At 43.5% G+C, this 23,880-nt stretch overlaps 1 protein-coding gene across 1 annotated transcript in view; it reads right to left on the reverse strand.

Moving 5' to 3' along the window:
- Window positions 1–14,234, reverse strand: part of LOC145359235 (CDGSH iron-sulfur domain-containing protein 3, mitochondrial-like) — a 53,584-nt gene extending 39,350 nt beyond the window's left edge. Inside the window, exon 1 of the mRNA XM_080213730.1 lies at window positions 14,094–14,234. Coding sequence (XP_080069856.1) covers window positions 14,094–14,147 — 54 coding nt within the window. The 5' untranslated portion in view covers window positions 14,148–14,234. The remainder of the gene's footprint in view (window positions 1–14,093) is intronic.
- Window positions 14,235–23,880: the final 9,646 nt, after the last annotated feature.

Below are 23,880 nucleotides of genomic sequence, written 5' to 3' on the forward strand. Positions count from 1 at the left end.
GGTTTCCTCCCACGGTCCAAATAGATGTGCAGGTTAGGTGGATTGGCCATGCTAAATTGCCCATTAGTGTCCCAAGATGTGTAGGTTAGAATGATTAGTGGGGTAAATAGGTGGGGTTACAGGGACGGGGCAGGAGGTGGACCGATGTTCTGTCGGAGAGTTGGTGAGGTCTTGATGGGCCGGAAAGCCTACTTCTGCACTGTAAGGGTTTTATGGTAGAAGGGTTATCTTACAAAAAACAGCTTGGGAAGGCTGGCCCTGTATCTACTAGAGTTTAGAAGAATGAGAGATGATCTTATTTGAAACATCTAAGATGCCGAGGATGGATGCTGAAAGGACGTTTCCCCTTGTGGGAGAGACTAGAACTAGGGGACACAGTTTGAAAATAAGCAGTCTCTCACTTAAGTTGGAGATGAGAAAAAAAAATGTCCCTTTCAGATGGCCATGAATCTTTGGAACTCTCTTCGCCAGAGAGGAGTGGAGACAGAGTCAATTAATGTTTTTAATGCAGAGGTAGAGAGATTCTTGACTAACAAGGGAAACAAAGGTTATCAAGGATAGACAGAATGTGGGAATTGAGACCACAATCCAATCAGCCATGATCTTATTAAATGGCAGAGCAGGTTCGAAGGACCAAATAGTCGTTTCCTGCTCCTAATTCTGAGTGTGAGCTCCCTAAGCATCTTGCAATACTTTATTTAGAGGAATTTATTTTTAACTGAGCTATCAAACTCACAAATAATAAATATCAGGCATCGTCATGGAATGATAATATGATGTGGAGATGCCGGCGTTGGACTGGGATGGGCACAGTAAGAAGTCTCATAACACCAGGTTAAAGTTCAACGGGTTTATTTGGAATCACGAGCTTTCAGAGCGCTGCTCCTTCGTCAGTGAGTGGCCACTCCGAAAGCTCGTGATTCCAAATAAACCTGTTGGACTTTAACCCTGGTGTTGTGAGACTTCTTACGATGATAACATGATGATAGCTGTTCCTGTTTGGTACCAGTTTCAGGATGTAGGGTCGTGTTGCTGTTAGTAACATAGAACATAGAACATTACAGCGCAGAACAGGCCCTTTGGCCCACGATGTTGCGCCGACCAATTAAAAAGCAATGACCCTCTAACCTAAACCAATCCCTTTCCATCCATAAACCTATCCACGGATCTCTTAAACGCCCCCAAACTAGGCGCATTTACAACTGCAGCAGGCAGGGCATTCCAATCCCTCACCACCCTCTGGGTAAAGAACCTACCTCTGACATCCGTCCTATAACTACCACCCCTTAATTTAAAGCTATGCCCCCTCGTGCTAGCTTCCTCCATCCGAGGAAAAAGGCTATCACTGTCCACCCTATCTAAACCTTTAATCATCTTATATGTTTCAATAAGATCCCCTCTTAGCCGCCTTCTTTCTAACGAAAACAACCTCAAATCCCTCAGTCTCTCCTCGTAGGACCTCCCCTCCATACCAGGCAACATCCTGGTAAACCTCCTCTGCACCCTCTCCAATGCCTCCACATCCTTCCTATAATGTGGGGACCAGAACTGCACACAATACTCCAAGTGCGGCCGCACCAGAGTTTTGTACAGTTGCAACATGACTCTGCGGCTCCTAAATTCAATCCCCCTACCAATAAACGCCAAGACACCGTATGCCTTCCTAACAACCTTATCTACTTGATTCCCAACTTTCAGGGATCTAGGTACACATACACCTAGATCCCTCTGTTCCTCAACACTATTCAGAGTCCTACCGTTAGCCCTATACTCTACACATCTGTTATTCCTGCCAAAGTGAATTACCTCACACTTTTCCGCATTAAACTCCATCCGCCACCTCTCGGCCCAGCTCTGCAACTTGTCCAAGTCTCTCTGTAAACTATGACACCCCTCCTCACTATCTACCACACCTCCGACTTTGGTGTCATCAGCAAATTTACTAATCCACCCAACTATACCCTCATCTAGATCATTTATAAAAATTACAAACAGCAGTGGCCCCAAAACAGATCCCTGAGGCACACCACTTGTAACCGAACTCCATGACGAATACTTACCATCAACCACCACCCTCTGTCTCCTATCTGTTAGCCAATTCCTGATCCAATTAACTAAATCACCCTCAATCCCATACATCTGCATTTTCTGCAGAAGCCTTCCATGGTGAACCTTATCAAACGCCTTGCTAAAGTCCATATATACCACGTCAACTGCCTTACCCCCATCTACCTCTTTGGTCACTTTCTCAAAAAACTCAATAAGGTTAGTAAGGCACGACCTACCCTCCACAAAACCATGCTGACTATCTCCAATCAATTCATTACTCTCTAAATAACTATAAATCCTATCCCTAATAATTTTTTCTAAAACCTTGCCCATAACAGAAGTAAGACTCACCGGTCTATAATTCCCAGGGAAGTCTCTGTTCCCCTTCTTAAACAATGGGGCAACATTCGCTATCCTCCAATCTTCTGGCACTATACCTGTGACCAACGACGACGTGAAGATCAGAGCCAGAGGCTCTGCAATCGCCTCCCTTGTCTCCCAGAGAATCCTAGGGTAAATCCCATCTGGCCCAGGGGACTTATCTATTTTCAAACCCTCAAGAATATCTAGCACATCCTCCTTATCAACTGCAATACTATCCAGTTTACAACCCTGTAACCCAGTGTTCTCCACAGCTACATTTATGTCTTCCTGCGTGAATACCGAAGAGAAATATTGGTTCAATGCCTCTCCAATCTCTTCCGGTTCCACACATAACTTGCCACTGCTGTCTCTAACTGGCCCTAATCTTGCCCTAACCAATCTTCTGTTCTTAACATATCTATAGAACGCCTTAGGATTCTCCTTAATCCTATCAGCCAAAGTCTTCTCATGTCCTCTTTTAGCCCTCTTTGTTTAACGTATGTCAAACAAAGGTTCTCTCTCTTGCACACACATTGCGTGTGACTTATTTCACCAGGGTAAGACATTTAGAAGAATCACTGAGCATGACTGTAGAAAATAAAACAATAATCAAAACTTTTCATACCTGTAACCTGCCAAACCCACTAGCCCGCAAATAAAGTTATTCAATAAGTGAATGGCACAAGACATTAAAATTTCCATCCATATCTGTAATAGCAACAGGAATATTTGATGAGAAAAGATTTGTCTTTATTAGCCACAGAGGCATGCTAGTGGAAGGTTTCCAGGGGTGAAAGGTGCCAAATAAATGTAAGTTATTGTTTCCTTGTGCAAAATTCAAAAGGATACTCCCATTAATGTGCATAAATTTTAAGCTTCAAATAGTAATCAATATTCATCATCAAATAGAATCCCAATGCAGAAGGAGGTCATTCAGTCCATCAAGTCTGCACCCACTCTCCAAAAGAGCATCTTACCCTGTCCCTATCCCTATAACCCCATATAGTTAACTCATTAATTCCCCTAAACTATACATCTTTGGACATTAAGGGGCAATTTAGCATGGCTAATCCACCTAACCTACACATCTTCAGAATGTGGGAGAAAACCGGAGGAAACCCATGCAGGCATGGGGAGAACATACAAGCTCCACACAGACAGTAACCCAGGGCTGAAATTGAACCTGGGTCCCTGGCGCTGTGAGGCACAAGTGCTAACCACTGTGTCACTATGTCACCCTCAATAATATTAAATATTTTTCCAATGAGTTGTCAGAACCCTTTCCAAATCTACACACTTACAAAAGCCTAAACAAGACAAACTAGTGAGTAAGAATATCAAAGTTTGGATAGTGTTTGGTTGGGCGAGTGGTATTGTTAGGGTTTAGAGATCAGTATGTCTCTAAACCCCAACAATACCACTTATTAAGATACACTTTTCCAAATGACAAGCTTCACTGCGCTGTTCTGAACACGTGTTCTGTATAGGGTGCAGGAGACAATACTTGTCACTGTATACTAATACGTGTGATAATAATAAATCAAACCAAAAATCAAATGTTGAAAGTTCCAGAAAGAAAGCCTATTTCTGAAATTTAGCTTTCCAGCATTTAAAAAAAAGTCGGACTTCTCTTTTTGTAAAAAGTGAAGCCATAAAATTGTCACCAGTTTTAAAAGAGGTGTGAAGTGGTGGATTTGTATTTTTACACTGTGCCCAATTCTGTAATCAAAGCAATGTGTTTCAAGTGGTTTATGACTGCACAACAGAGGCAGAATTTAATTATGATACACTAATTAATATTAATATGACTCACTAATTAATATTAATATGACACACTAATTAATATTAATATGATACATTATTGCAATCCCTTTTTTATTAACAGAAAATTTTAAATTCTATATTATTTGAAACCTGCCCATTCCAATGCTCTATCAAGGCTGCTATCTTATACCCAGATTTTGTTATTAATATAATTGCGACAAATAGCAAATGTAATGTCTCACAGATGGGGTACATTAACTGATGCATTGAGAGAACAGATGGCTGGGAGCGAGTTTCACGTCGAACACACCAGAGGACTTTGGATGACCTCCATAAACTAGAACGAGTAAAGATCAAGTAATTTATAAACTTGAGCAAATTCTAGAGCGCTGTAATCTGGAGCACACTTGTAACCAAAAAAACAAGGTCTTGTGCACTTTCACCTTTGAGCTTCTGTCTATTGTTATTCCCGACACTCCCTCCTTACCAGTGACCACAGTCGTTACGGCTATTCCACGGAGCTGTGCGTCCTGCTATGGTGTTCTTTCTCACCCTTCAAGTCAACTGGCATGAAAGAGTGTTCAATTTTCTGGAGAATGTTGCTTGTTGGAGATTGAATAATACTTATGCAAGGAACAGGTGTGATCACAAGATACATAACCATCATCAGAGGCTAGAAATTTTATCACTGTTTTCTAATGACTCTCTTAAATCTTGAAATTTATATTTATATACGTGACCCAGATTTTGCTCTCAAAATTACAATTATTCATGTGCAAATCGTACAGCAACTTCAGGCAAGGGAAGATGCATGGTAAACAGCAGGCTGCTATCCAAAAATCCCTGTTCATTCTTTCGTTTCATGGAAGTGGCATCTTGTTATCCGCCACAGAAACATAGGATTTAGGAGCAGGAAGAGGCCATTCAGCCCTTCAGTAAGATCATGGCTGAGCAGGCTGTTCTCAACTCCATTGTCCCGTCATATCCCTTGACTATCAAAAAGCTGACTAACTCTGCCGTGAATAAATTCAGTGATTCGGCCTCCACTACTTTCTCAGGAAGAGAATTCCACAGACGAGTCACCTCCGAGAGATAAAAAAATCTCCTCATCTCAGTCTTAAAGGGGAGACCTATACTTAAACTCACCATTGAAAGTTGTGAAGTTGCTGTACTAAACTTGCCTCAGAGAGTTAAATCAAGGAATTTCAACTCCAACTTTTAGCCACGTGATAATTTATATTGTTGCCAGTTACTCTTTCGGTATTGAAAATTAGCTACAATTCTTCCGGATTTTTATTTTAGAAATGTTAAAAATGCGAAATAGATTATTTTTTACTTTGTGCATTATTCTCCCTCCTTATCCAATCTTTCTTTCCCTCTCTCTCCATTTCTTTTGTATCTGATTTGACATTGAATTAACCAGCCAGTCAAGGGCAGCGTGGTGGCATAGTGGTTAGCCCTGCTGTCTCAGAGCGCAAGGGACTTGGATTCGATTCCGGCCTCGGGTGACTGTGCAGAGCTTCCTCATTCTCCCCATGTCTGTATGGGTTTCCTCCTGGTGCTCCGGTTTACTCCCCATTTCAAAGATGTGCAGATTAGTGGGGTAACTGCATGGGGATAGGGCGGGACTGGGCCTGGGTAAGATACTCTGTTGGAGAACTGGTGCAGGCTTGATGGGCCAAATGGCCTCCTTCTACACAATAGAGATTCTATGAACTCTATTTAGGATTTAACTTGGGTGTGGTGGGATGGGGGTTGGTTTGTCCGAAGGGGAAGCATTTGTTTAATTTTTAAGTTTATTTATTAGTGTCACAAGTAGGCTTACATTAACACTGCAATGAAGTTATTGTGAAATTCTCCTAGTCGCCACACTCACTTCGGTTACACTGAGGAAGAATTTAGCACGGCCAATACACCTAACCAGCATGTCTTTCAGACTGTGGGAGGAAACTGGAACACCTGGAGAGAGAACGTGCAAATTCCACACAGACAGTGACCCAAGCCTGGAATTGAATCCGAGTCCCTGGCGCTGTGAGGCAGCAGTGCTAACCACTGTGCCACTAGAAAAATCAATCACAATGCTTTAAAAGAGGTTGCCTCCCAATGACATTACGCTGTGGGTGGGCTTAACAAACAAAGACTGAGACGTTCATCACCCCAGCACCCCCGCAGTGGTAGGAAGTCTGACCATCAGGAACTGGAGGTCATCTGATTGGCCAAAAGCTCTAGAATTCATGAGTGGGGCCACAGCAGCACCATGAAGAAGGTAACAAGGGCACTGAACACTAGTCCGGGAATTCTGGACATGGAGGGATTGAGCACCCGGGACAGAAGGAACACACAAAGTAGAGGTAGGCCATTCAGCCCCTCAAGCACACTCCACCATTCAATAAGATCATGGTTGATCTCTTTGTGTTTCAAATTCCCATCCACCCTGATTACCTTTGATCCCTTTGCCTAACAAGAATCTATCTCCCTCTGCATTAAAAATACTCAATGACCCCGTCTCCATTTCACCCTGAGGCTGAGAGCTTCGAGGTTGCACAAACCACTGAGAGAAAATCATTCTCTTCCTCCCTGCCCTGTGTAGCTGACCCCTAATTTTAAAACAATGCCCCCTAGTTCTGCAGTCACCCACTACAGGAAACATCCTTTCCACCTCCAACCTGTCAAGACCGTACAGGATCTTATATACTTCAATCAAGTCACCCCTCACTCTTCTAAACTCAACTGGAAACAAGCCCAGCCTGTCTGTACAGGGGAATGCAGGGGCAGGGGGATGGAGAGTGTGGTGTGCCATCTTGAGTGGGGCACTGATGTGCACGGGGCATCCTTTAAAGTAAAGTTCATTTATTTATTAGTCACAAATAAGGCTTACATTAACAGTGCAATGAAGTTACTGTGAAATTCCCTAGTCATGACACTCTGGCGCCTGTTCAGGTCAATGCACCTAACCAGCAGAGGTATCCCCTTTCTAACCACATTTTTTATATCAGAGTCAGTGAAAATCCAGCTTGCCCAGTCTTGTCTGTCTTCCAAAGTATTATGGTGAAGGAGGAAGAATTAAGCCTCTAACTGTCTCCGTTTTAAAGTTGTAAGTTTAAAGTTTTAAAGTTTATTTATTAATGTCACAAGTAGGCTTACATTAACAATGCAATGAAGTTACAGTGAAAATGCTCCAGTTGTCACACTCCAGTGCCTATCCAGGTACACGGAGGGAGAATTTAGCACCTAACCAGCACGTCTTTCAGACTGTGGGAGGAAACCAGAGCACCCGGAGGAAACCCACGCAAACACAGGCAGCACGTGCAGACTCCACACCGACAGTGACCCAAGCCAGGAATCGAATCCGGGTCCCTGATGCTATGAGGCAGCAGTGCTGACCACTGTGCCAGCATGCTGCTCAGTTAATAGGGCTCGAGGGACTGTACTTGCCCACTGTGTTATGGGGATGGGTTTCAGGGGTAGGCGGGAAGGTGATTTTTGCTAGCCACCCAGCATATTCTATGTGAGGCACAGTTGGCGGAAGGTTGTAACATCCAGCTCCAAGCTTTACCTCCTTCTCAGTCCCTGTGCTGTTAATTTCACAACCCTTCAATCTGATTAGTTAAGGGGATACGCAATTGCTTGCCTTGGTTATTCAGGTCCAGGATGTTATTTCCTTCACTGTGACATTATCAACTCGCATTTTCCGCAACTTAACCACAAAATAACCTTAAAACCTGACTATGAAACAGCAAGTCTCACTAACAGCAGGCTCCATCAGATATTCTGCTGATGTAAATTATAGCCCCAGTGTGACTGAGAGGTCAGTTTTATTTTGATTTTATTGCTTTTTCTCCCACTAATGGTTGTTACTCCGATGGCCAATGCTAAAGGATAAATAAGATGGAGAGTAGACCTTTAATAGACATGGAAATGCCACCTGATGTATAAATTACTCTATAAAGAGGGCCATAATACACAGCTTGATTGAAATCTAGTGGTGAAGCACAAATGCTAGAGTGATCTATTAATAAATGATAAAAAACACTCTGTTCTTGCAAAAAATTATACATTTTTGATTCGAGAAATTACTACTGCTGATACGAGCAAATATTTAATAATTGTGAGGATATTCTTCTCTCAGCTGTTTCAACGTAGGAGTTAGTTTTAAACAAGTAATTCTAAAGGAGGTGCAGCAGTAGAGGGACCTGAGTGTTGTTACGATCCTAGATCAGACCCTCAAGTTGTTGGTAAGATTTGATAAAGGACAAATAATGTGTTGGTTACCAAGACACACGACAATGCAGAATCGCCAAGCAGAAATTGATAGCCAAGTTCCGCACGCATGAGGATGACCTCAACCAGGATCTTGGGTTCATGTCACACTATCTGTAACCCCTACCATTTGGTTTAGGCTTGCAAAATCCTACTAACTGTCCTGGCTTGAGACAATTCAACTCCTCTTTGTCCTATCGTTATTGCTCTCTCCGCTTTCACTGTCTGTACCTGTAAGACTCACATTCCAACCATTATCTTGACATTGAGTCTGTATCCATATCTGCCCTGTTTGTGAACCAAAGTCTCCACTTATCTGATGAAGGAGCAGTGCTCTGAAAGTTTGTGTTATCAAATAAACCTGTTGGACCTTTAACTTGGTGTTGTGAGACTTCTTGCTGTTTTGATTACAGTAGACAAAGTTTGAGATTCAAGCCACTTGCTCAGTGAATAAGCCATAAAATTCCACACACTTTGAACAAACAAAAATAAACTTTACAACGCAAGGTCAAAAAGCTAAATTATTGATAATTTATCCTGACTTGGAATTGTATCATTGTTCCTTCACTGTCACTGGATTAAAATTCTGGAATACTCTCCCTAACAACAGTGTGGATGTACCTAAATCACATGGGCTGCAGCAATTCAAAAAAGCAACTCATCTTTTTAGGGACGGACACGAAACGCTGACCTAGCCAGTGACACCCACTTTCTGTGGAAGAATTTTTAAAAATCCACCTGAAAAGGGTGGATTTTTGAAGTCCAGTTTAAATGCTTTATTTCAAAGATGACAGCTGTAAGAGTGTCGCACTCCCTCAGTACTGCACTGAACTGTAAACCCAGGCTAAGCGCCCAAATCTGTGGATTGAAATCATGAGCATCTGACTCGGGGTTGATCATGCTAGATTGGAATCGAGGCTGACAACAAAACAGTTCACATAACAGGTAATTTCATTCTTACAAACTCTAGCTAATGCTGTGGTATAATTCAGATATTGCGAAGTAGAGGTTGACTCCTGCTTATTTGAGAGACTGTTGAAGCAGAACCAGCAATTACATGGTGCTAACCTGAAATTTAAAACAATCTTCCACCTCACTATTTCCATCTCCTCGTTTCAAAAAAAAAAGTGCCAGGGTGACAATGGTGGCACAGTGGTTAGCACTGCTGCCTCACAGCGCCAGGGACTTGGGTTTGATTCCTGGCTTGGGTCACTGGACATACGCTGTTGTGGTTGAATAGCCTGTTTCTATCCTTTGACCGTACTCCAAGAATAGGGCATTCAATCCGCAAAGCTCAAGAAACTAAACAGCACTGCTTGTGTTCGCCTTGAAGACTATTGCAAAGTGATAAAGTCAACAACATGGGCAAGCCTTGGACATGAGACCAGTTTGAATGAAGAAGAATCTTCATGCAAGTGCAGTATATAACAAGAAAGGCAAATGGAATCTTTACATTTATTGCAAAAGGACTGGATTTTAAAAGAAGTGTTGTTACAATTGTGTAAGGCATTGGTGAGCCTACACCTGGAGTACTCTGTCCAATTTTGGTCTCCTTACTTGAGGAGGGATGTGCTGATATTGGAGGCAGTTCAGAGGAGGTTCACCAGATTGATTCCAGGGATGAAAGGGCTGTCATACAAGGAGTGGTTGGATAGCTTGGGCTTTTACTTGTTAGAGTTTAGAGGAATGGGGGGGATCTGATTGGGGTATATAAAATGCTAAAGAGGATTGATGAGGTGGACATTGAACAGATGTTCCCCTTTGTGGGATGTCATAGAAATAGAATGAGAGGAGATAGGTTCAAAACTGAGATGAGGAGAAACTGCATCTCCCAGAGGATTGTGAATCTGTGGAACTCACTGCCCCAGAGTGCAGTGGAGGCAGAATCAATCAACAGATTCAAGAAAGAGATAGATATGTTTCCGATGAAAGGTGGGATAAAGGGAGCTGGCAGGAAAGTGGAGTTGAGACCAGGAAAGGATCAGCCATGATCATGTTGTGGAGCGGGCTCTAAGGGCTGAATTGCTGACTTCCATTCCTAATGTCTATGTTCCTATGTTGTTCATCCCATTTGCTCTTAGTCCTCTGGAATGTTCCTGATTTGCACGGATCCGTGTGTATTATCATCTACCCATTAAACAGCCACCCGTGGAGGTCCAATGTTGTGATTTACAACATCAATCAATTTATTTTTTACTTGGAGTTAAGCAAATGGTATCCTAAAATACATACAGACATGTCAACAAATCTCTTTCTGAGGTGCATGTTGCTATCTCACTCCCTACAGTGGAATGTTATCAGATTATAAAGGGACCAAAGGTTACAGGTATTTGTACCTTGTGACAGACTGTCTGAAAAAGCGAACTACTTATTGTCCACTAGTGACAGCAATAAAAGACAGAGAACAATTGGTTGGGTGGGAGACGTACACTCATATCAGGAGGGAGCAGTGCTCTGCAACAGAATGCAGAGAGTGGTATGTTTAATTCAAGTGATCTAATCAATCATTCTGACCATATTTTTAACTAGATCTGGCCCAAGCTCAAATGAAGTAACTATCCATTGGTTTCCACCTGGGTAATGACACTATATGCTGTGATGTGGAGAAGCCGGTATTGGACTGGGGTGGGTAAGTAAGAAGTCTCACAACATCAGGTTAGAGTCCAACAGGTTTATTTGGAATCACAAGCTTTTGGAGCGCTTCTCCTTCAACAGGTCCGAAAGCTCGTGATTCCAAATAAACCTGTTGGACTTTAACCTGGTGTTGCGAGACTACTTACTATACCATAAGATGTGACACTGAACTATTTACAACAGAGGATCATGTGTGTGTTTCTTGGTGCATTTTGGTGGAATCAATATAGCAGCATCAAATTCAAAGAAAGAACGAAGAATGGGCAGACATGGAGAGAACGTGCAAACTCCACACAGACAGTCACCCAAGCCGGCAATCAAACCTGGGTCCCTGGCGCTGTGACGGTACCACAGTATGGAGTGCCACCCCGGTACCACTACCAAGCCACACTTGGTGATGGGCATTCAAGTCCCCCACCCAGACTACATTCTGTGCCTCTGCCACCCTCACTGCTTCCTCCAAGTGGTGTTCAACATGGACCAGTACTGACTCATCAGCTGAGGGGGTGGTTCAGTATTTGATAATCAGCACAGTGAAGGGGGTGGAGGAGATTAAGAAGGAACATATGGTCATTGCTGAAATTTAGGAAAGACCATTTTCACTCCGTAAGTTCCTACTAACAGCAACATGACGGTGAACATATACGCTGGAATTTTACCACCTTGCCCACTCATCACAGGAATCGGAGCAGGTGAGAGGCGGACAATGGGAAGGTCCATTGACCTCAGGCAGGATTTTATGGTTTTGGGGGTGAACAAGGTCACAACATCCCACCCCATAATCTAGTTGGGTTATAATGATTTGAAACGGTAACACGTTTTTCTCTCTCCAGAGACGCCGCCAGACCTGCTGAGTTTGTGCAGCATTTTCTGTTTTCATTTATTATAATTTTTTTTTGATTAATAGATAAATATTGACCAGGGCATTGGTGATAACCATTCTTCAAAACAGCGCCCAAAACATACATAGAATGCATTGATTCATCAGGGAGGGATGCGTTGGTGCAGGTGATTTTACCTGCCTTCATCTTGGAGCCTGTATGTCCTGCTGGCCTTGCGATAGTCGGTGAGGGTAAAGGAGGCTAGCCTGGGACTCGAGCTTGGTCCGGTACTGACTTTTGGCATCTTTGATGGATCTCCTTAGATCATATCTGGCTTTATTGTATAGGTCAGGGTTGACTGACTTGAATGCCTCAGACCTGGACTTCAGCAACCAGTGGATATCCATGTTCATCCATGGTTTCCGATTGGGAAACATACAGATTTGCTTCTTTGGCACATAGTCTTCATAGAAATCATGGAAATCCCACAATGCAGGAAGAGGCCAGTTGGCCCATCGAGTCTGCACTGACCACAATCCCACCCAGGCCTTATCCCCCATAGCCTTATATATTTATCCACTAATCTACACATCTCAGGACACTAAGGGGCAATTTTAGCAACCTAACCTGCACACCTTTGGACTGTGGGAGGAAACCGGAGCACCCAGAGGAAACCCACGTAGACACGAAGAGAATGTGCAAACTCCACACAGACATTGACCCAAGCTGGGAATCAAACCCAGGTCCATGGAGCTGTGAAGCAGCAGTGTTAACCACTGTGCTACTGTGCCGCCCATATGCAACTATTAATGAAGTCAGTTACTGTAGTGGTGTACTCATTCAGGCTGGTTGCAGAAAGGTGGTCACGCCAACCAACAATGTTACAGACAAGATAAATCTGTAACAGGCAGGTTTGTGGGAACAAGGTCAAGTAGGTTTTCCTTCTCGTTGGTTCCCTCACCACTTGCCAAGATTCAGTTTAGCAGTTATGTCGTTTAGGACCCAGCCAACTCGGTCTCTCATGGTGTTAAAGTTTATTTATTAGTGTCACAAGGCTTACATTAACACTGCAATGAAGTTACTGTGAAAATTCCCTAGTCGCAACCCTCTGGCGCCTGTTCACGTATACTGAGGGAGTATTTAGTGTGGCCAATGCACCTAACCCAGCACGTCTTTCAGACTCTGGGAGGAAACCCACGCAGATACGGGGAGAATGTGCAACTCCACACAGGCAGTCACCCAAGCCAGGAATCGAACCTGGGTGCCTGGTGCTGTGATGGTACCACAGTGTGGAGTGCCACCCCAGTACCATTACCAAGCCACACTTGGTGATGGGCATTCAAGTCCCCCACCCAGACTACATTCTGTGCCTCTGCCACCCTCACTGCTTCCTCCAAGAGGTGTTCAACATGGACCAGTACTGACTCATCAGCTGAGGGGGTGGTTCAGTATTTGATAATCAGCACAGTGAAGGGGGTGGAGGAGATTAAGAAGGAACATCTGGTCATTGCTGAAATTTAGGAAACACAATTTTAACTCCGTAAGTTCCTACTAACAGCAATGTGATGGTGAGCATATACGCTGGAATTTTACCCCCTCGCCCACTCACCACAGGAATTGGAGCGGGTGAGAGGCGGACAATGGGAAGGTCCGTTGACCTATGGGAGATTTTATGGTTTTGGGGCGAAGGATGCCATAAAATCCCACCCCATAATTTTGTAGGGTCATAATGACTTGAAATGGTAAGACTTTCTCTCTCCATAGATGCTGCCAGACCTGCTGAGTCTTCTGCTTTTATCTATTGTAATCTATTTTTTGGTTGATAGATAAATATTGACCAGGACACTGGTGATAACTACTCTTCATAATAGGATCTTTTACCTCCTGCCCCAGAGGGCTGAAGGGCTTCAGTTTAATGTTTTATCTGAGTGCTTTCTCTGACACAGAGTGGATTAACCTTGGTTATGCGGTGAGTCTCTGGAGTGTAAATTAAACTCACTACCTGCCGTGTCAGAGGCTTGAATTATTGTCAGAGAATCACAAATAACTTGATTTTTTTTTAATAAAAGGGGGGGGGGGCGGTATTTAGCATAGTTGTCAAGGTGGCTGAAAATAATAGTCCAGCTCAAGGTTAATAATGTTTACATATTGACCAGATAAAGCAGACAGCTGCAATGGGTAAGGGACCTATGTCCCACTCACCTGTACTGACACTGCGCGCTGCCCCTGTACACTCAGCGCTCGGAGCCCATTCATTGCAGAAGCGCTGTACAAGTCCACTCAGCCCCCTTTTCTCGTCGATAGCCTTTGTTAATTTGTGATCTTGCACCGACCAGGAAGGTCTAAAAGCTCAACCTGCAGCCGGAAGATAAAACTGTAATGTCCGCCCCCTTTTTTATTTTGGTTCCCGGGTCACCAAGTCGAAGTGAAAACGCCAGACGGACGAGATTTTGGCTGGTCGGAAATTTGCTATTTCTCCCCGTTTGAGTCCAAATGCTGTCTTCCCGGGGTTTTCCTGAGATATGTACGTCACGGCCACTTTGCAACATTCTTCTCTGCCTCAACCCAAAGTTTTACTTCCAAGAGTCCAGTGTTTATCTTCAAATTTGCCTAGTCTTCAGATGCCTGTCATTTGATTTGATTTGATTTATTTTTGTCACACGTATTAACATACAGTGAAAAGCATTGTTTCTTGCACGCTCTACATGTCACTGAGCAAATAAGGTTTATTTATTAGTAGGTTTACATTAACACTGCAATGAAGTTACTGTAAAAATTCCCTAGTTGCCACATTCTGGTACACTGGGGGAGAATTTAGCATGGCCAATGCACCTAACCAGCATGTCTTTCAGACTGTGGGAGGAAACTGGAGCACCCGAAGGAAACCCACACTGACACGGGGAGAATGTGCAAACTCCACACAAACACTGACCCAAGCCAGGAATTGAACCCGAGTCCCTGGCACTGTGAGGCAGCAGTGCTAACCACTGTGCCACTGAACATGGAACTATCTAACAGCACCAAAATCCATCCGCTCTGAGACTCCCAACTAAATGACCAGTCCCTTTTTTTGTTCACTATTTTGGAGGTATTAGTTGAGGCAGGGTAGGGTGAACTCTTCTGCACAAAACAGAAAATGCTGGAAAATCTCAGCAAGTCTGACAACATCTGTGGAGAGAGTATAGAACCAATGTCTCGAGTCTGGATGACCTTTCATCAGTCTCTTGCCTCGGATCCTCAGAAGGTCCCGATTTCAACTGCTGTTCCCGAGACTTGAGCAGTAAATTCAGGCTGAGGCTCCTGCAGTGATGCTGAGGGAGTGCTGCACTGTTGGAGGTGCCTCCTCTTTCAGATGAAAATGTTAAATTCAGCCCCCAACTGCCCACCCACCCCCCCCATTTGTCCTCTCAAACGGATATAAAAGAAACATAACACCATTTCAGAGAGTTGTCCCTGGTGTCAGGCTGCCAATCTGTGTGGACTAAAACAGTTTTGTCAGGTCATTATCGCATTGCTGTTTGTGGGAGCTTGCTCTGTGCTCTTTGGCTGATTGTATTTCCAACTTTAAACCAGTGTTTACACTCCATCAGTGGCAGCAAAGCTCTTTGATATGTCCTGAGGTTGCGTCAGGGGCTACCTAAATTTATTTCCCTTTCGCCAATTTCGGTTGGTAGTTGGTTGCTTCGGGTATTAGAGAAAAAGTATGAGCCAGGGTTCGTGCTGTAGACCCCTGCTGAATGGGGGCATGCAAGAATATAAGACAATCCCATTCATACTCAATTGTGATGCCCAGTGTTGTCAAGTAGCCCCCTCACACTCACAGTCGACGCTTCCACATGATGACCTTTCCACATGATCAGACCATTTGGCTATCGTGCCAGAGCATATTGGAAATGCCTGAAGCCATTCCTCAGAAGAAATCAGGAAAGAGAGGAAGGAAATGGGTAGAAAATGTTTGGGGTGCGGTGCAAGAAATGGGAGAGAAAATGTCCCTGCTGAATTCAATTTAATTTGGACAGCACCCTTTAAAGTCACAGATGGAGATTACCTGTAAAATGAGATTCCCTGTAAGAAGCCTGGATGATAATAAATATTTGCGTTAGTTGAAAAGCAGTAAGGCAAAGCAAACTTCTGTTTGAATTCAATAATTTTAAGATCAGCTGCAAAGATAATGTTAAAAGTAAGGAAGGGGAAATTCCTTGAACACTGCCCAGTTTACTTATCATAGGGATCCTCACAGGGACTGAATATGATCTATTCTATGTAGTAGATTTAAGCACTGGTTGTTCCAGATTAACCTCTGTAGCAGACCAAAGTAATAAGTCTCACAACGTCAGGTTAAAGTCCAACAGTTTATTTGGTAGCAAAAGCCACTAGCTTTCAAAGTGCTGCAGACCAAAGTACCAGGTCTTGTATAACTGAAAGATACTGCTTTGGTCTACTGGCCCTAAAAAATAGGACACAATCAAAATCCTCAGGGCCTACAATGGGGCACTTCCTTGTCTTGAATAACATTGAAGTATGTTAGTCAGAGGATAAATAGTTTGGGTATTTTTTCTGATGCAAAACTTCTTTTTGATGCTTGGGATCTGGGAATCATTGGCAAGGCCAGCACTTGTTGTCATTCCTAGTTCCCATGCAACATTGGTGAGCTACCTTATTGAATCTTTGCATTCTGTGCGGATACTTGGCAGGAATATTGCACCAGCTAAATGACTTGCTAGGTCAGCTTTTGATTTGATTTCATTTCATTTATTATTGTCACATGTATTAACATACAGTGAAAAGTATTGTTTCTTGCGCGCCATACAGACAAAGCATACCATCCACAGAGAAGGAAAGGAGAGAGTGCAGAACGTAGTGTTACAGTTATAGGGTGCAGAGAAATATCGATTTAGTGTGAGGTAGATCCATTCAAAAGTCTGATGGCAGCAAGGAAGGAGCTGCTTTTGAGTTGGTTGATATGTGACCTCAGACTTTTGTATTTATTTCCTGAAGGAAGAAGCTGGAAGAGAGAATGTCCGGGGTGCATGGGGTCCTTAATTATGCTGGCTGCTTTTCTAAGGAAGGGGGAAGTGTAGACAGAGTCAATGAATGGGAGGCTGGTTTGTGTGATGGATTGGGCTACATTTACAACCTTTTGTAGTTTCTTGCGGTCTTGGGCAGGGCAGTTGCCTTTGGAGGGCAGCTAAGAATCAATCTACACTTCAGATTAATTTTATTGCTTGGAAAGTGTTTTGTGATGCCCTGAGATAGTGAAAGGTGCCACATCAGAGCAAATCTCACCACCTTTCATCCTCACCTCTGTGCAACATCTCATGCTGGGGTACAGCAGTCAGCAGGCTCCCAGTTTCTTTTAGGACCAACCAGCAGGTGATCTTTACACTGCGTGGCCTGAAGACTCCCAACTCCAATCTTCCATTGTGACCTTGACACTTCCCACCAGCAACCCAGCTGAAACATAGAGAGAGGAGAAACAAATCCATCAGAAGTGTGACGGACGAATTATTAGCCCGTTACCTGGTGCAGAAGCATGAAGGTTAGGAAGGTTAGGAAACCAATGATTTAAAAGTGAGGGAATTGAGTGGCCTCCTGGCATTCCCCCTGCATTAAAGACTGACCCTAGATTTAAATAGTGGATTTATAGTATTCTTCATGATACTTGATCAAAACAAAGGATGAAATAAATAACGGAATTGGATAAAAACATGAAGAAAAAATAATCCAGTGCCGAGCTCCAGGGAAAGGGCATGGAAGTAAGACTAATTTGTGGCCCTTTCAGAGAGCTAGCACTGACATAATGTGCTGAATGGCCTCCTTCTATGATTCTGTGAATGGCTCTCTAAACTGTGCATTATAGCAGAACGCACTTCAGTTTGGTACTATTGTGTCTGGCCATTAGAGAAAGATGCTCAATTATATGCTGCTTTTCATGACATTAGGATCTCGCAAAGTACTTTACAGTCAATGGAGTACATTTTGAATGCTGTTTTAATGTAGGAACCACATCATCCACTTTGCACACAGCAAGCTCTCACAAGAGATGCAATAATGATCAGATAATCTGTTCTGGCAATGCTGCTTGATCGATAAATAATGTCCAGGTTATGGGAGAGAACCCACCCTGCTCTTCTTCACTGGTGTGTAATCTTTTAATTCCACTCAGGAAAGAAGATTTGCTTTAATGCCTCAACTGAAGTGCGGCACCTCCAACAGTGCAGCGCTCGGTAATGTACTGCATGGAAGCATTAGACCAGATTATATGTTTCTCTGCGGTTGGACTTGGACCCAAGACATTTTCTATGTAAGAAACATTAAATTAATTCTAGGTTCCCTATGGATCAATGGGCTAATCCGTGACATTATGTAGCCTAGACGATCAACAGAATTCCAGCTTTGATGATCATCCTGAATTATGAGTCATAGAGTCTTGGAGGTTTACAGCATGGAAACAGGCCCTGTCCATGCTGTTCTATTCTTTTAAAGCTTTAAGCTTGTCCCAATTGCCCGCATTTGGCCATATCCCTCTATACCCATCTTACCCATGTAATTGTCTAAATGCTTTTTAAAAGACAGAATTGTACCCACCTCTACTACTACCTCTGGCAGCTTGTTCCAGACACTCACCACCCTCTGTGTGCAAAAATTTCATCTCTGGACCCTTTTGTATCTGTTCCCTCTCACCGTAAACTTATGCCCTCTAGTTTTAGATTCCTCTACCTTTGGGAAAAGACCTATGCCCCTCATTATTTTATAGACCTCTATAAGATCACCCCTCAGCCTTCTACGCTCTAGAGCAAAAATTCCCAGTCTATCCAGCCTCTCCTTATAACTCAAACCATCAAGTCCCAGTAGCAACCTAGTAAATCTTTTCTGCACTCTTTCTAGTTTTATAATATCTTTTCTATAACAGGGTGACCAGAACTGTACACAGTATTCCAAGAGTGACCTTACCAATGTCTTGCACAACTTCAACAAGATGTCCCAGACATCCTATGATGTTGATCTAAGCAAATATGACACTAATCAAAAGTAAAGCTGGTCTTGGTGCCTCTAGGAAGGGCAAAATATCAGCCAGGGTTCTTTCTCCTGGCTCCTCTTCATTTGTTTTTAATAGAAAGTACAATTAAATATCCTTATCCATGCCATTGTTACCTTAGACTTAACTGTTCCAATACACACCAGACAGACCTCCCATGAACACCCCCGGGAGGTAAGATTGGAGAGGTTGGGACTGTTTTCCTTGGAGAAAAGAAGGCTGAGAGGAGATTTGATAGAGGCATTCAGATCCTGAGGGAGATGGACTGGGTAAATAGTGAGAAATTGTTCCCACACAAGAGAGCATCAAGAACTGGAGAGGACAGGTTCAAAATAATTGACAAAAGGGGGAGATGTGATGGGAGGTAATCTTTTTTCACCCAGATGGTGGTTGAAGTCTGGAACAAACTTCAGAGCCTTAAGTCTGAAATATCCTCTCTTCACCTCTCTATCTTGCTTTCCCCTTTTTCAACCCTCTTTAAAATATACAAACTTTTAGCCACCTGCTCTAATCTTGCCGATTGTAGGTTAGGGTCTGCACTCTCTCATTTCCTTCTCTATGAATGGTATGCTTTGTTTGTAAAGCACACAACAAATAATACTTTTCACTGTATACATGTGACAATAATAAATCAAATCAAATAGGGTCTGATTTTGCTTTATAATGTCTTGTGAAGCACCTTGGAACAGTTTAGTTTAAAGGTACCGTATACCTACTGATTTTTGTTAATATCAATATTGCTTATTGGGGAGGTGGTGGCATAATGGCATTGTCATTGCACTATGGCACAGTGGTTAGCACTGCTGCCTCACAGTGCCAAGGACCCAGGATCAATTCCAGCCTCGGGTCACTGACTGTGTGGAGTTTGCACATTCCCACCATGTCTGTGTGGGTTTTCTTTGAGTGCTCCGATTTCCTCCCACACTCCAAAAATGTGCGGGTTAGGTTGAGTGGCCATGCTAAATTGACCCTAGTGTTAGGGGATTAGCAAGGTGAATGGATGGGATTACTGGATTAGGGCCTGGGTGGGATTGTGGTCAGTGCAGACTCGATGGGCCAAATGGCTTCCTTCTGCACTATAGTGATTCTATGATTCTATTCTAGTAATCCAGAGACCCAGTGTACTGCTCCAGGGACCCAGGTTCAAATCCCATCATGGCAGATGGTGAAACTTGAATTCAATTAAAAAAAACAGTCTAATGATAACCATGTCAATTGTGGTAAAATCAAATCTGGTTCAGTAAGGCCCTTTAGGAAAGGTAATCTTCCATCCTTACCTGGTTTGGCCTATAGGTGACTCCAAAACCACGGCAATGTCGTTGATTCCTAAATGCCTCTGAAATGGTCTAGCAAGCCACTTGGTTCACGAGCAGTTAAGGACGAGCGATAAATGCTGGCCCAACCAGGGACCCCCACAGCCCCTGAATTAAAAAATGCAGATCAGGCTTGACTGTGATGCATTCAATGGCCAAATAGTCCACACAACTCACTGTGTTCGAAGGGGAAAATATTGACTGAAAAGCACCCTGCTTCAGGCAAACAGAGAATAGCAGGGTTAAACAAATTTAAAATAAGTACACTATAAATGTAATTCTTTATTATGCTTGTGAAGTAATTTTTTTAGTTTTATCTTATAAGTGCAGCCAGAGGGTATTTTTCCAGTGAATTGTGTTTCCATGCTGTCCGAATGTTGATTTAAAATGCAGATAAGCAAAAGGGAGTGACTTCCTCCTATTTCCATCCATGCTTCATCTGTCAAAGTGAGGAATTCCAGGATCAAAGGACATTACCTCATATTTATTGGCTCTTTTCCAGAGGAAAGAGATTTCTGCAGTGATGCTGGCAGAGCATAAAACCACACCTTTCTCCCCCTCTCTTTATTCATTCAGAAGCAAGACCTTGAAGTGAAAGATAATACCCCGTTCTGTGAGGTTTTTAAACAATCCCCTAGTTCAGAGTGAGGAATGAGCAGTCAGTGAGCCCACAACCCAGAGCGTCACGGGAAAGGCGTATTTCAGCCTCCACAAATTATCTCTGACACAAAAAAACTTTCGACCTTAATAACCTTTACATGTCTTTCCCTTTGTTCCGCTGGTTTCTGCTAGTTGTTAACAGGTGCAGCTCCCCGACCAGAAATACTCCACAGATGCTTGTGTCATTTATTTCCCTTTAGCACAAAAATAGAAGCTCGTAAGTTCATGACTTGTTACGAAAGGGAGGGGTGTCGCAGCATATCGGTGTATTAGGTGGCTTGGCATGGTGAGCGAGGAGGTTCAGCAAGGGTGGATGAATGCGTGACTTTAAACTTAGTGAGAAAGTAAACTCCATGAGCTTCTTATGTTGTTTTTTTTAGGTTGAGGATGGCTGGTGTAGGGGATAGCAAAGGGAGAGGGATTTGCAAATTTGGGTCATTCATATCACGAACGGGACCAGCCCCCATATAAATACTGTGGCTACAAGAGCAGGTCAGAGGCTGGAGATTCTGCAGCCAGTAACTCACCTCCTGACTCCCTACAGCCTGTCCACCATCTAAAAAGCACAAGTCAGGAGTGTGATGGAATACTCTCCGCTTGTCTGGGTGAGTGTGGCTCCAGTAACACTCAAAAAGCTTGACCCCATCCAGAACAAGGCAGCCCCACTTGATTGGCACCCCTTCAACTCCACCACCTTCACCATTCACTCCCTCTACCACCGACGTACAGTAGCAGCAGTGTGTATCATCTACAAGATACACTGCAGCAACTCACCAAGACTCCTTTAAAGCAAGGATCTTTCCAAACCTCTGAGTGCTACCATCTAGAAGGACAAGGGCAGCAGACACATGGGAACACCACCACCTGCAAGTTCCCCTCCAAGCCACTTACCATCCTGACTTGGAAATGGGTCACTGTTGCTTCACTCTTCCTTGGTGAAACTTGGGGAGGCGATAGCCTGGTGGTATTATCACTGGCCTATTAATCTAGAAACTCAGCAAATGTTCTGAAGACTGGGGTTCGAATCCCACCATGACAGATGGTGGAATTCAAGTTCAATAAAAAAAATTGGAAATAAGAATCTGCTGGTGACCATGAAATCCACTGTTGATTATCGGAAAAAACCCATCTGGTTCACTAATTTCTTTAGGGAAGGAAATCTACCATCCTTACCTGGTCTAGCCTACTTGTGATTCTAGAGCCACAGCAATTGGTTGATTCTCAACTGCCCTTGGCAACTAGGGATGGGCAATAAATGCTGACCAGCAAGTGATGCCCATGTCCCCCAAATGAATAAATTACATTATATTTAATTCCTGGAACTCATGCCCTCACAGCATTGTGGGTGTACCTACACCACATGGACTGCAGCGGTTCTAGAAGACACCACTTTCTACAGTGCATTTCGGGATGGGCAATAAATGCTGGCATAACCAGCGATGTACACATCCCATGAATTTTAAAAAGTTACATAGAACCTGCAGCACAGAAACATCCTGTTCCACCCAACTGGTTTTAAACTAGTGTTTATACTCTACATGAATTTTGTCTCGCCCCTCTTTATCCTGTCCTATCAACACATTCTTTTATTCCTTTCTTCCTCATGTTTTTGTGGAAGGATGGAGTATTGCAGGATATTGGTGTATTGAATAGAAATCATAGAAACCCTACAGCACAGAAAGAGACCATTCAGCCCATCAAGTCTGCACCGACCACAATCCCACCCAGGCCCTACTCCAATATCCACCCACTAATCCCACTAACCTACGCATCTCAGGATACTAAGGGCAATTTTAGCATAGCCAATCAACCTAGCCCACACATCTTTGGACTGTGGGAGGAAACCCATGCAGACATGGGGAGAATGTGCAAACTCAACACAGACAGTGACCCAAGCCAGGAGTCGAACCCGGGTACCTGGAGCTGTGGAGCAGCAGTGCTAACCACTGTGCTACTGTGCTGCCCGAATTGTGGGGGGGGGGGGAGGTTGTTCATACCATGTGGAATGACCAGAATAGGAGACAATAAGGGCTTTATTCAAATGAAACGATGCAGAGAGAGAGCAGTTGCGACAAATCAAAAGCATCAGTGTTGCAGCAAATCGAAATGCAAGGCTGTTGAGTTTTTGAAAGTGGAGTTTGGAACTGACAGGGATGAATGCAGTGTTGACAGGGTGGTGTCGTTGTTTGTGATTAAGATCAAGGAAGGAGTAAGGGCATTGGGTGACACCAAGATGGAAAATGTAGCTGTTAATATGCGTAGGAGACTTTATAAAATGGGAGAGATTATCAAGATCATGGAAGTGAATTTAGAACAGAATGGACAACAGGAGTGAAGTGGAGATTAGGAGTCAATTGTATCCAGGCTGACAGAGGATCCCTCAGTGAGATGCTCTGGGTGAAGTTGGCAGGCAGGGCAGAATCCAATGTTGATTTTACAGGATCATAGAATAATATAGTGCAGAAGAGGCCCTTCAGCCCATCGGGTGTGCACTGACACATGTGAAACGCCTGACCTCCCACCTAATCCCATTTACCAGCACTTGGCCCATAGCCCTGAATGTTACGATGTGCTAAGTGCTCATCCAGGTACTTTTTAAAGGATGTGAGGCAACCCGCCTCCACCACCCTCCCAGACAGTGCGTTCCAGACCATCACCACCCTCTGGGTAAAAAAGTTTTTTTCACATCTCTCCCAAACCCCCCGACCCTCACTTTGAACTTGTGTCTCCTTTTGACTGACCCTTTAACTAAGGGGAACAGCTGCTCCTTATCCACTCTGTCCATGCCCGTCATAATCTTGTACAACTCGATCAGGTCACCCCTCAGTCTTCTCTGCTCCAATGAAAACAACCCAAGCCTACGCATCCTCTTTTCACAACTTGAATGTTCCATCCCAGGCAGCATCCTGGTGAATCTCCTCTGTACCCCTCTCCAGTGCAATCACATTCTTCCTATAATTTGGCAACCAAAACTGCA

Source organism: Carcharhinus amblyrhynchos, chromosome 27 (genome assembly GCF_965287045.1).
Source record: "Carcharhinus amblyrhynchos chromosome 27, sCarAmb.v2.hapA, whole genome shotgun sequence".
NCBI classification, from domain to species: domain Eukaryota; kingdom Metazoa; phylum Chordata; class Chondrichthyes; order Carcharhiniformes; family Carcharhinidae; genus Carcharhinus; species Carcharhinus amblyrhynchos.